Below are 13,173 nucleotides of genomic sequence, written 5' to 3' on the forward strand. Positions count from 1 at the left end.
ATAGCGACAAAATATAAATTTCGTCGCTATATAGTACTTTTTTGTGAGGAAAAAATTTTCCTTACTAAAATTTGTCACTGAAACTACATTTTGTTGTAGTGGAAACAACAAAGATGAGCACGAGGCTGGAGCTCTGTTCATTCATAAAGAGGAAGAGAGACAAAACAAGCACAACCAAAAATATGAAGAGAGGAGTAGTCAAGAGTTTGACCATAGAGAAGCTCGAATGGAGATTTGTTATGTGTAGTTAGTGAAGAAATACGATTAATAGTGTACACAATAGTGAATGCGGCCTCACCCCAAAAATGCTCAGGAAGAGAGGCATAAATGAGAAAGGTGTGGACAACATCAAGAATGTGATGATGTTTTCGTTCTGCATGACCGTTTTGTTGAGAGGTGTAAGGACAAGACCGCTAAGGTAGGGTACCATGATTGTCTAAAAAGGATAGGAAAGATTTATCAATATATTCTTGAGCATTATTTGATCGAAAGACTTTGACAGTGCGATTAAGCTATGTTTCAATCATTTTTTGAAATATTTGGCAAATAGACACAAGGTCAAACTTATGGTGAAGTAGATAAATCCAAGTATATCAAGAAAAATCATCTACAAATATGACAAAATATCTAGATCCCCCCTCAGTGGGAATAGGTACAGGACCCCAAATATAAAAATGTATAAGATCAAAAGGTGCAAAAGAAAAGGAGTCACTATTATTAAAGGGCAATTTTGTTTGTTTGCCAAAATGACAGGAAGTACAATCAAAATTTTGAAACTAAACTGAACCTAAATGACCTCGAGAAGCTAACAACTGAAAACAAGATAAAGATGGATGACCAAGACGAGCATGCCATAGATTAGGTGATGGGTGGCAATGGTAGCAACTGTAGAAACAACTTGTGAAGGAATCTTCAAGTCATGAACCTTAAACATGAGACTAACCTTACGACCTATCCCAAACACTTGACCCATCCAGGGATCCTGCACATCCACACCATGTTTAGTAAATAAAAGATCTATGCCTAATTCACAAAGTTGACCAACAAAAAGTAAATTAAGGGATAACTTTGGGATATAAAAAGTGTATGTAAGGTTTAATTTATTCAATCATGTATTGGCTTTATTCCATGCCAAATTTGCTTGTAATTCAGCATGTAGGAACCCTGTATTTAGGTGAGAATAATGTAAGGGATGTATGTGAGAGAGTGTGAAGAATCTTAAGAAGTGTGCAATTCAAGGAAGTCTCACGACTGGCAAGTCACTAGAATGGCACACGTGTGAAGCATGCGGAGGGAGCTGAAGGGTCATGCCAGCTATAGCACTACAAGACAAAACTTCCAGTTTGGCCAGGTAGTTTGCTCACGACTTAAACTCGCGACTCGTTCCAATCACGAGGTCGAGTCTCCAGAATGCCCTGTTTAGTTGTAACTGACTCTTCACATTCCTCATACACCCTACAAAAAATGCTCTTATACCCACGAAATGTAGAGTGCTTCTAGAGAGAATTTTGAGAGAGAAATTAAAAAAAAAAAAAAAAATTGACTCATCCACAATTTTTGTCCTTTGATTTTCCAAATTTCTCTACTCTCACCCTCTCCATTGACATATCCTTGAGAGGTACATTTAGCCAAATCCTTATCTCACCATATCTATATCAGTAAGGAGATATTTTTTGGTGCTTGGGAAGTAGTTCAGAAGGGACCCATTCATTTTGGTTGATGCAATGGGCGATTACGGGATTCGTAAGTTAGAGAAGACAAGGTTCGGCGTAACCCTGTTGGAGCAAGAAGCTTGGAAGGCTTAGGTGCATTGGGTAGACTAGGCTTGAAAGGTCTTCTGCTATTCATGTATCTCAACTTCATTCTCTAGTGGATTATTGACCACTTGGACGGCGTCAGAGAGGTTTTTCGACGAGTACTTCGGTTTCCTCTTCGATAACACATCACTGTGTTATCTTTGTGTTTGCATCCTTCTTCCCTTATTCTTTATCATTTAATTGCTACTATGGTTGTGATTAATTATGGATTAGAGTATTTTATCAATTTGGTTTTAGCTTATATTCATATTCCATACATATATTGTTTATTTATAAGCTTGTGTTGATATTTTTAAATTGGGGGTCTAAATGTTCATTGGTGTTTTACACACTATTTGAACTTGCAATTGGTATTAGAGTAGGTACACTTGTTGTGGTTTAAATACCTAAGTGTGATCCTTGACCTCTTATGTTTATTTTCCATGGATAGTGCATTGTATGCCTTTATGCATGCTTTGGTTGATGATGAATGTAACATACCACATGTTTGTGAAAATGCCTCTATAAGTGATAATTCTCATGATTGTGATGATATGTTAAATGAATCTTTGGGTGTTGTTGATATTCCAAACATCAGACTCCTAAAGAAAAATGCTAAGCTCAATGAATCCAACAAATTGGTTGAGAAATATAAGAAAATTGCTGAAAATTCTCTTGAAAAGCTGAAAGAGTTTGAATATTTGAATATGGACTTGGATGCTAAACTTGTTTTGTCTAACAAACTTGTTGACGAGCTAAAATGTGAAAATGAATCTCCTAAGATGAATGTCAAGTGTTTTATTGCTAAACCTACTGCTAAAAAGAATGAAAATATTTGTTGTAATCATGTTGTGGTACTCGATTTTGTGCCTATTGTGTGTTCTACCTTAAAGGACAAATTGGTGTACATTCCTCAACACAAAAGAAATCAAAAGGTGGAGAAAAAGGCTATTAAGTCAAAGCCTTTGTTTAAGTCTCAATCTAAGGTTTTGGATGGATCTAAGTTTGTTCCAATTTGTCACCATTATGGTATGATTGGTCATATAAGACCTCAATGTCATAAGTTAAAAAGAGAATAAAACCATGTTACTAGATCCCTTTCCAAAAAGCCTAGTGGACCTAAACACATTGTTTGTCACCATTGTGGTGTCTTTGGTCATCTTAGACCTCATTGCTCTAAGTTTCATGCTCTTAAAATAATCAAAAGAAAAGAGAAACTTGAGCTACTTGGAAATCGTGCTACGAAAGCTAAACTGGTTTTGGGGGAAAATGGTAAGTTGTTGAAGAAAGTTTTTAATGTTCTTATGTCTTTGTCGATGTGCATCTCTGGTTCTCATTCTTCCAACCCTTGTCTCACTTTTCATGAGACACTCATTCAAATAATCATTGTGTTTGGATGAGAAAGGGTTCTTATGGTTAAGCTTTTGCTCTTTTTGTCCCTAATCTAATTCTTTCAATCTTTGTAAGATCATTCATGCATTAGATGCTATATATTCATGCATTTTTGCATCTTGCATTTATTTGTATGCATTGCTTTTGTTTTTTATTTTACTTTTATGTTTTAGTTTTGTGTGAGTAAAAAATCCAAAACCACATAAAAAGTGAAAAATTCAAAAAATTTAATCGTATATGTTTGAGCATATATCACATGTGACTTAACAAATTTTCCAACACACAAACTACATTACACAAGCATGGCAATATCGTAAGGTAAAGGAAATATAAAGGGGAAGACAAGCAAACCACAGATAACATCACAAGTATTATGGAAGAGGAGAACTTGAGCCTCGGGTGTAAAAACTTCTCCCTCGACCACCCATTGGAAATCTCCACCATGCAAGATAGTTGCGGTACATAAGGCATACAATGAACCCTTTAAGCCTAAGCTTCTACATGTATTTGAGCCCTCCGAGCTCCAACTAGTAATTGACTTCAACGAGCCCTTTCTCTTCCTAGCTTACCAGAGACCCTCCACTTAAGCACCAATGGAATCACCTCCAATAAAGATTGGATTTATGTTGTGGCTTCTCAAGTTTCCTTACGCATTCACTCACTCGCAGGTATATGTTTGTGGATGAGGAATGTGTTTACTGAATTTCTATCAATAAAATGAAAGAGATGGAAAAGGAAGATTAAGAACTTGGTTTTTCTCTAAGGAAAAGGAATTACTTCACTCTCTTGGCACCCTTAGGGTTTCTAGGGTTGGGACAATATCTAAAGCCCTTGCCACGCCTCACAGCTATGTGGGTGTGTGTGCTAGCAAAAAAGCAATGATTGGTGCAATTTGCAGAGTATAGAGCTTGTGCAACTCGTGACAATTCGCCCCCTAAGGCTGCAAGATGGTCGTGAGGTGCACATTTGTGCTCTTAAACAAAAACCTGCCATGTAGACTTCGCGGGCAACTTAGGTCGTGAGCAGGTCGCCTCCAGGCTGTGAAATCTCAGCTTGATGTAGCTTTCATTCTTCTGGAAGAGGCTCAAGTACACTACCCTAACTTACAAAAAATCCTAGAAAATAATACATCACCAATAAAATGCATTACATATAAAGTTTTGATACTGAATAAAGCCAACATAAAACATGACTTCTTAAGCTATTAGCCAAAAATTGTATAACAAAATTATCATTGCTCAAAAATAGAATACTGATATCATTAAGACTTAATTGTAAATATTAATTTGAAGTACCAGAGAACCAATAAGCACCAACTGGTTCAGCCGAGCTATTTACAGTATAGGCAACAAGGTTTCCATCTTGCTGCGTAGAAAGCCTAAATAGTCCACTTGAGTGGTCTGATGTAGAGACACTAGAAACCAAGTCCTTCATGGAAGAAAGATTCTAACCTCCTAATTTGGTGTCAGTTTGAAAATCAATGCCCTCCCATATGATATTAGAAGTCATGTTGTAGAGCATTAAATTACTAGAATCCAGCAAAGCAACTGAAGTTGTAGGATAAGGCACACTAGATATGTTTTTTTGTCATCCTTGCTCTATCTCTGGTTAGGTGAAAAGAAGCATTTGAGGAGACTGGCAAGTCATCTCGATTTGTAGTCCAAGTTATTGTTTTTTCAGCTTGAATAATCAGCCATATTCTGATAGCAAAGCCATCACCTTATGAGTAGAATCCAAATGCAAAAAGTCCAAAAGGAGAGAGCCATGAAGTATGGCTTGAATTGGGAGAAAGCGAAGATCCTAAATGTGTTACATTGGAGTGGTTTTGATAAGCCTTTGCCTTAACAGAAAGTGGGAAAACAAGCAGTAAGAGTAGAACTAGCATGAAAGTTATCAGATAAAGAGTAAGAGAGAGGAAAGGGTTGAGAGATGATTATTATTTTTGGAGTAATGCTATATGCACAACATTTTCACAACAAATCTTATAAGACAAGCTATTATTAGTGGGTGAAAAAATGATATAACTATTGGCCCAAAATTAGAATTAGTAACTATAGACACCACATTTTGTACCCATTAGTAAATTTTAGTCTCTAGTCCCAATGATGAGCTTGGCATGTCTACAAAAGGTAATTGAAGTTATTTTGATAGTTTGGAAGTAATCACAATTCAAAAGTGCTCAAATTGCTTTGAAAATGATGCTAAAAAATGACCTTGCTCATTGTTTTCATAATAAATTTTGATTCATAAAGAATGTTTTAGTGAGGTTTAATTCATTGGCAAGTATACATCCTAAGCTTCAATTTGAACACATATTTTGCCTAATTTGGATTAATATTGAGTAAGTTATGGCCATTTGAAGTCGGGCCATCAGAGCTATCAAAATTAGGGATTTTGGGATGCACGCGTGCACAGGGGGCATGCATGCGTGCGCATGCCCAAACCTACATATGCAGGCCAAATTCCAAAAGCCCAGAACTTCATTTTTTAGGGCCCAAAGCCTCCCTATTTGATGGACTCTGGGCCCTAGACTTTTTGGGACATCTAAAACCCTCCAAATGAGTCTGAAAATCCTAGTTTAAACATATAAATATGACCTTATGCCTCCAAACTCAAACCCTAGCTAAGGAGAGTTGATTTTCCACATAAACTTCTCCAAAACTCTTTTCTAACTCAAAACTTTCTGCACTCACAAGATTATGGACATTTTTGAGTCCTTCAAAACCTCTTTCTATTATTCTTAAGACAGAAACTATTTTCTAATTTTCAAAAACCCTTTTCAAACAATCTTTTCAAGAATATTCTTTTATTTTGAGTTTTGATTACCTATAAACTATTGAAATCTTCTATTAGCTTTGATATCTCATTGAATCTTGTTGTGTAGACATTGAGGGGTTGGTTAAATATCAACCAAGTTTTGTTTCATAAGTAAGATGAGTCTCTCTTCATGGGTTTTCCTTGATTAAGGTTTTTATAACTTGCATTCTTTTTGTTCTTAATTGATTTACATGTTATATATGCTTAGAAATATGTTTTGTTCCATTAAATTTCGTTTTATTGTGTCTCGTCATGTTTTGATTGGAGAGTTGAATAATTGGATATATTGATGATCATGTTTTGATATGTTAAATGTTGTTCTTGTTTGTTGTTAGATCCAATGCATGTTTAGGAATAGATTTTTGTTTTGTTTTTGATATCTTTGTTGTTAGTTTAGGTTGTTTATTTTTATATTAGAAGCATGCTTAGGTTGTTAGTTCTTTGTTTTAAGTTTCTGCTTTGTTTTTCTGCATTTTAGTTTCTAGGTTGGGGTTTGAGGCGTGTATGTGTGTGCATGCTTCTGCATGCATATGCATACTCGAAGTATGCATATGGATACAACTAGCCCACATATGCAAGCTTATGTATGCGTATGCATATTCCTACCCAGAAACCCTAATCTGAGTTTTCTGCTTCAGTTTCTTTATTTCTTTCATGTAATATGCCTCTATTTTGAACATTTCTTATGTTTTTGAGTCTCTATCTCTTAGTTTACTTGTTTGTTCTTCACATGTTAGATTAGGGTTCTCTTCCAATGTTTCCTTTATTCTACCATGAACATGCATATGATATGATCATGCATTGATACATAGGTGCTATGATGCAATAAGGTAAGTGATGTAAGGCATGCATTCATATGTACATGCATTTGATTGGGATTTTAGGTTTGATGAATATGATATGAGAACTTGGAATATGTTTGTGTTCTTGATGCTTTCCAATAATTCTCTAATGTTGTCATGACCATGTGATATCTTTATTTGTTTACTGCCTTGGATGAGATAATATGATATGCATGATGGATGTATGTTAAGTTTGATATGAGTTGCCATAATAGATGTATGTTAGGGTTTTGGGATGATTGATGCCATGTTGATTGCTAGATGTATGCTAGTGTGTGTGAGTATAGATAACAATATTGAATAGGCCTTCAATGAGATTAAGATGTAAGATACAAGGACTAGAAGCTGACCCATGAGTCAGGTGGGGTTGGGTACCTAACACCTTCTCATCCCCTTACCTGAACTCCAAACTTATACTCTGGTAGTCAGATTAGTCCTTTCATGTAAGGACACTATTTTATGGTTCCTAGACCTAATCTAGGTGGTGACTCCATCTTTAACCTAAATTCTTGTAATTCTCAAGTGAGGGTGTTCAACATTTATATTGGTACGATAATAAGTTGTTAATTTAGTGTGTGTGGATTTATATATATATATATATATATATATAGAGAGAGAGAGAGAGAGAGAGAGAGAGAGAGAGAGAGAGAGAGAGAGAGAGAGAGAGAGAGAGAGAGAGTGTTTGTTACACATTGTCTGTTAGGTGTAACAGGTAGTTTGCACTGTGCACTAGTCATTACCCTTAAAGCAAAACTTTTGTATATTTTTTTTAAAAGCTTCTTTTAAGGTACAATTTGAAGTCATGACATGCTCAACATATTTTAGGCCAAATAGTTTCTCAACATCAATGTGATTATTAACCTAAGTTAGCTATTTATTGTAGTTTTCAAATGTAGCATCAACTAATTTTGAACAATAACAACAAAAATTAGTCCAAATAACATAAAAAAATAACCCAAATAATAAGAAGATTAGACCAAATAACATCAAATGAACAAAATATTCAACAATTCTTTTTTTTTTTTTTAAAAAAAACTCTCAATTATTTTAGATTCGTAAGTCATTCAACCCATTCTATAAAAATAATCTCTAATTTGATTTTCCTACTAAGAGAGATACCGTGACAATGAGTTTTTCTTAATGACACCGACAACTCTACTCTTCCTAACTATGCAAAAGCAACAACTCTACTTTTCTCAATGGCTTGACTCGCACTCATAACTAGTATCATTTGTTGTTCTCTACATCTCTCTCTCTCATCATTTTAGACTCTCAATCACACTATTACTCTTATCATAGGATTTTCAATTCTCACTTTATCTCTCATTAATTAGTTATTTTTTACCTTTTCATTTTATTAGTAAAAATAAATTGTTAAATTCACATATTTGTATTTTTTTTATGTCGATATATTCAAATTCTATTTTATTAGATTTTGTATAATTAGGTTTCTTACACTCGACCTTAGAAAAAATTATTAGTAACATGCATGTGCTTGTATTATTAAATAGGTAATGGAAAGAAATCATGACAAAAAGAGTAGCAAAAAAATATTTCGAAAAGCTAATCCAATCTAATGTTGTATTATTCTATAAGGATAAATGTCAATATATTTATAAATAATAAAAAAAACATTTAATAATAAAATATTTTCTCATACGTCACAATGGCACAAGAAAGTGCTCTAGAAGACACAAATATCACAAACATGGCCTTCCCATAAACACTTTTTTTTCTTTGAGCAAGCCCATAAATATATATCAAAGAGAAAAGAAAAAGTAAAAAGCTGAAAACTTTATGACAATTTCTTCAGACCACTCTCACATATACAACTCACAAGCTCTTCTTCATGTAATTAAAGTTGATAGATACAAACTGACGCTAGCCATTTCGCCTAAGAACGCAGTAGTTTTGGCAATGGGATTGGTCTTGCCAGAATCCGAGAACCCGTCATCGCATGTCCCGTAGTTGGTCTGGGCGGCCGAGATGTAGCTATTCAGGCCATCCAAGTCATGGCTCGGGAGGCTTCTCAAGGCATCTTTGAGGTTGTCAATGGAACCCTCAAAGGCAGTTATGCAGTCATCAATTTCGGGGGACTTGGCCTGCTTTTGAGCCAACATCTTTGCCGCTTTGGTCTCGTAAACCAATTTTTTAATGGACGTAACCAAGGCATCATTAGCGTCAGTCCGATTACGAACAATTGCATTGCAGTAGGGCTTATTTTTAGCATTGTCGCATAGGCCAGCGCCATGAGCGTGGCTAGCGAGGAGGAGGATGGCTATTGCTAAAAAGACATGAGAGAAAAAGGTGTAGTGCTTGAAAGCCATGGTTTTTGTTAGCTTTAATAACAAGGCTTCCTCTATTGTTGGGATTCAGTGAAAGAAGTGATTTATGTAATTTTTTTGGTGATTTAAAGAAGTGATTTATGTGATTTATAGAACTTTTCTTGGTAATTTTTTTTCTTTAGCCATGGGAAATTATTGATTTTTTGTTTTTCTACAGCGAAGTGTTTGACTAGAAAGCACCTTAACTTTTTTATTTTTGTATGGATTGAGAGGATAAGAGGGGTTGGTTTGTGAGGTTTACTTTAATTAGAGGAAAAAATTTTGTTGTGTATTTTTAGCTTTTTTTAAGGAACAAATTTAAGTGATAAGCTCGACATATTTTGGGTAAAATAGTTACTCAACATCTACGTGGTTATTAGCACAAGTTAGCTATCTGTGGTGGACTTTAAAATAAGAGGGGATACGGATTTTGATGAGCCTTTTTAAGATTTTACCATCGAAGATCAAATTGTTCTGGAGGAGCATCATCTATTTTTGAACAATATGAGTTGCAACCCTTTTTTTTCACTTCTTTTTCTTCTTTATTGACTGTGGATATCTTCAAATAGATGAATATCTTTTTAGAGAAAACTTACACTTGTTTGAATACAAATTTACATGCACCTAACTAGATTACATGAAGAAAATGACAAAAAATGATAAATTGAAAATACATAGGACTCTACAAAAACATTAAATTGTAACATATACATCTTCTTGGTTTAAGAATTTAAAACCACTTTGAGGAAGCATAAACTCCAAAGCCCCTGCATGAGTTCCTTTCCTTCTCTTGTCAGAAAGCTTATGATAATTGCTTAAGTTTACACTACTATCTTACTTTTGATGGGTAATATCACATCAAGTTTATGTTTAATTACACGTAAATATGTGAATTTGAAAGATTTCACTAAAATATACTCATTACGTGTATTTTTCTCTTGTAAGAGATTAAAACTAGTTAGCTACTCAAACAGAAATAAAGCCAAAAGAATCCAAGGGTCAAGATCTGTACAGGCTTAGTTTTTGAACCATTAAATAATTTAAAAACTTGTGAGTAAAAAAATGAAGAAAGAAATCCGTTCAAACCAGAAAAGGAAAAATCCGAATCATCCTACATTTTCTCAGTATTTTTGGCATAAATTCATGCATAGATGTCCGATCAGCCTGATCTTTCAGCCACAGAAAGAAGACTTAAGGATCTAAAACTGTTTAGTTTACCACAAAGTCATAAATAATGGTTTTGGAGGCCAAACGTAGGCTGGAAGCTGTCAGTGAAAAAAACTCCAAAAATTAAGGGATTCACTTCCTATGTATTTAAGGAATTTTCTCATTTCATTTAGAGAAGACTGAAATTATGGAGGAGGAAAAACCCTAGAACCTTTTTTTTTTTTTTTTTTTTCCTCTATTTCTTTCATATTTTTTGCATTGTTTCTATGGATTTCCTTTGCACAACTATGTGTGTCTAAATAACTAGCTAGGGTTAGAGGTGAAACCAAATACATTTATTATGTGTTCTTAGGATTATCTATGTGCTTTTCATAGATTATTGAAATTTCAAATTTGAGATTCATTTGCTATTTGGAATCACTGCATGTTAGCAAGTTTTTAAGATTTAATATGATTTTTATATATATCGAATGCTTGAACTCTTTGATTCGATATGAATTGAGAATATATTGAATGCTTAATCTTCCCTGTAACATGTCAATTGAATTATTTGCTCAATCACACATGTTCAATCTATTTTACATGTAATTTGAGTACTCTATTATTGCATTCTCCAAGTAGTATTAATCATTCCCCATGGATTGCCCTCTGACTCGCGAAGATGTTATTACTTGTGAAAAATATGCACTTTGGTTTGCATTATTTTGATCGCAACAAGTTTTTGGTGCCATTGCAGAGAAAAACTTATAAATAACCAAGGGTTAAAAAATTTATATATACATCCCTTGATAAATAAGGTTATTTAAGGGTCTTTTGACCCTCAAAATAAGATTTTTTAAAAAAAAAAAAAAAAAAAAAAAAAAAAAACAGACACTCAACCGTGCACAAAAACTGCATACTACAACCACATACATCGAAGTCCAATGTAGTACAACCAAATACTTCAAAAGTCCAATATACTACAACCAAATATATCAAAAGTCCAATGTACTGTAACCAAATACAAAACTGGCCTTCTTACCCGTCATCGGGGGCAGTTTTAACAACTTGATCAAAATCTTAACTTGATCAGCATCCTTCTTTGTTTGCCATATCAAATTAGCATAAAGAGAAAAGACATTTCCATCACTTGGGTTAGCCAGCATTGCTCTTCCACAAAACTCGTCTGCTTTTCCAAAATCTCCACGAACCTATTCACATGTTTTAAGATATCATTAAACTCTATCAGATATTCTTTGTACTTGGTATTCAACTCAAAAGCTTGTACCAAACTCAAACAACCTGTATGAAGACCTTATAACCCCCTCAAAACCAATCATGGGAGAAACTAATCTTTTCCAGCACAAAGGTCTCACTTTAAATATTTCCCAATTTCGAGGGAACTACTTCAAAATATCAAACAAAACCCATAAAAAGCAAGCCAATCTAGGGGAACAATTACTTCTACCTTATAATGCACCCGTTTCCTATTTCCAAATGCAAATGACAAATGAGACATTACGAACATGGCCTATCCCCCCTGACACTCTGGGAGATGGCAAAGAGCCTTGTCGAGGATTTCCAAGAGGCCATCGTGATGGACTTTCCCCCCAAGCAGCCAATCCATAGGGGCTGGTCGGCACCTCCTCCTGGTTCTTTCAAGGTAAAGGTAGATGGTGCGACATCCACAAGGGGTGCTGGGAACTCAGGAGTTGGTGTGGTCATTTGAGATGAGGAAGGAAGGGTTGTAGCAGCTCTCAGTAAAATGCTGCCCTCGCACTACCTTCCTGAACGGACAGAACTCTTTGCAATGCAACAGGGGGTTCTCTTGGCCCAGGAAATGGAACTCTCCAATGTCATCTTCGAAACAGATGCTCTCTCAGTCATTCAAGCCATCTCCCATGACCTCAGTGGTAGTGAAATGGGACACCTGATACAGGGAATTCAGCTTGCAAAGGCTTCCTTTAATAGTTGCTCCTTTCATCACTTGGAAAGGGACTACAGGGTTGCTCATGAGCTTGCCCAGTTTGACAAATGTAATCATGCCAACCAAACTTGGGAAGGGTGTTTCTCCACCCTTTGTAGCTCATCTGATTCAATCAGACCTAGGTTGATCTCTGTGTTTGCTTTTGGCTTCTGTTGTACTCCTTTTCTTGTTTAATGAAACATTTGGTTTTCTCCTAAAAAAAAGAAAAGAGACATTCAGTAAAAAAGCTAAAAACATTAGAGATCGAAACATGAGAAATATCTTGAAAAGTAAACATTAAAAATATATATTTGAAAATCTGATTTAACTTGATTAGCTAGGGCAAGCTGAAATACCAAGGTAAAACCAGATTTATGCCAACATAAAACTAACAAGCAATAAAAATCCTGATTATCAATGGAGGGACTGAAGTAGCGGAGGAAGTGGAGTTGCTAGTATGCTAGTTAAATGAGATTCTCTTGCAACCCTAGGTATCAAATCCAGAAACGCAACTGTACAAAGATAACAATGCAAAACATTGGAAAAAGTTAGAACAAAACCCCAGTCTAAAAATTGAAGGGTAGAAGAAAACCATTTAGATTTTTTTATAGGTGAAAACTGTTGGGTTCTAAGACTTAAGGTTTAAATGTATTAGAAGTTCAAATATTTGTAATATTGGCAAACTATGATTAAAACGTTTTAGTCTTTGTTTTAGAGTTACTCAAAATGTGCTTATGTGTAAAGTTGGAATTGAGTGTTCTGCAAGATTTACTATGTAAATCTAGTTGGCTCAATCGATCGAGAATTAGATTCGATCGATTAAAGCTCATACAGATTGTTTTTTTGCAGAATTTTCTAACTCAGTCCAAGCCCATTTGATGTGTAGGGTT

At 35.0% G+C, this 13,173-nt stretch overlaps 2 protein-coding genes across 2 annotated transcripts; one reads left to right on the forward strand and one right to left on the reverse strand.

The window, feature by feature from the left end:
- Window positions 1-8,519: 8,519 nt before the first annotated feature.
- Window positions 8,520-9,223, reverse strand: LOC115983916. The gene has a single exon (XM_031106777.1). The coding sequence runs from the start codon at window positions 9,172-9,174 to the stop codon at window positions 8,695-8,697; it is 480 nt and encodes a 159-aa protein (XP_030962637.1). The 5' UTR covers window positions 9,175-9,223; the 3' UTR covers window positions 8,520-8,694.
- Window positions 9,224-11,919: 2,696 nt separating this feature from the next.
- On the forward strand, window positions 11,920-12,492 carry LOC115986680. Its single transcript, XM_031109915.1, has one exon. The coding sequence runs from the start codon at window positions 12,083-12,085 to the stop codon at window positions 12,476-12,478; it is 396 nt and encodes a 131-aa protein (XP_030965775.1). The 5' UTR covers window positions 11,920-12,082; the 3' UTR covers window positions 12,479-12,492.
- The last annotated feature ends 681 nt before the right edge of the window (window positions 12,493-13,173 follow it).

The sequence above is a fragment of the Quercus lobata genome, chromosome 4, assembly GCF_001633185.2.
Source record: "Quercus lobata isolate SW786 chromosome 4, ValleyOak3.0 Primary Assembly, whole genome shotgun sequence".
Classification (NCBI taxonomy): Eukaryota; Viridiplantae; Streptophyta; class Magnoliopsida; order Fagales; family Fagaceae; genus Quercus; species Quercus lobata.

Coding starts and splice junctions, on each gene's coding strand:
- LOC115983916 (XM_031106777.1), bottom strand. CDS start 9,174: ATGGCTTTCAAGCACTACACCTTTTTCTCTCATGTCTTTTTAGCAATA.
- LOC115986680 (XM_031109915.1), top strand. CDS start 12,083: ATGCTGCCCTCGCACTACCTTCCTGAACGGACAGAACTCTTTGCAATG.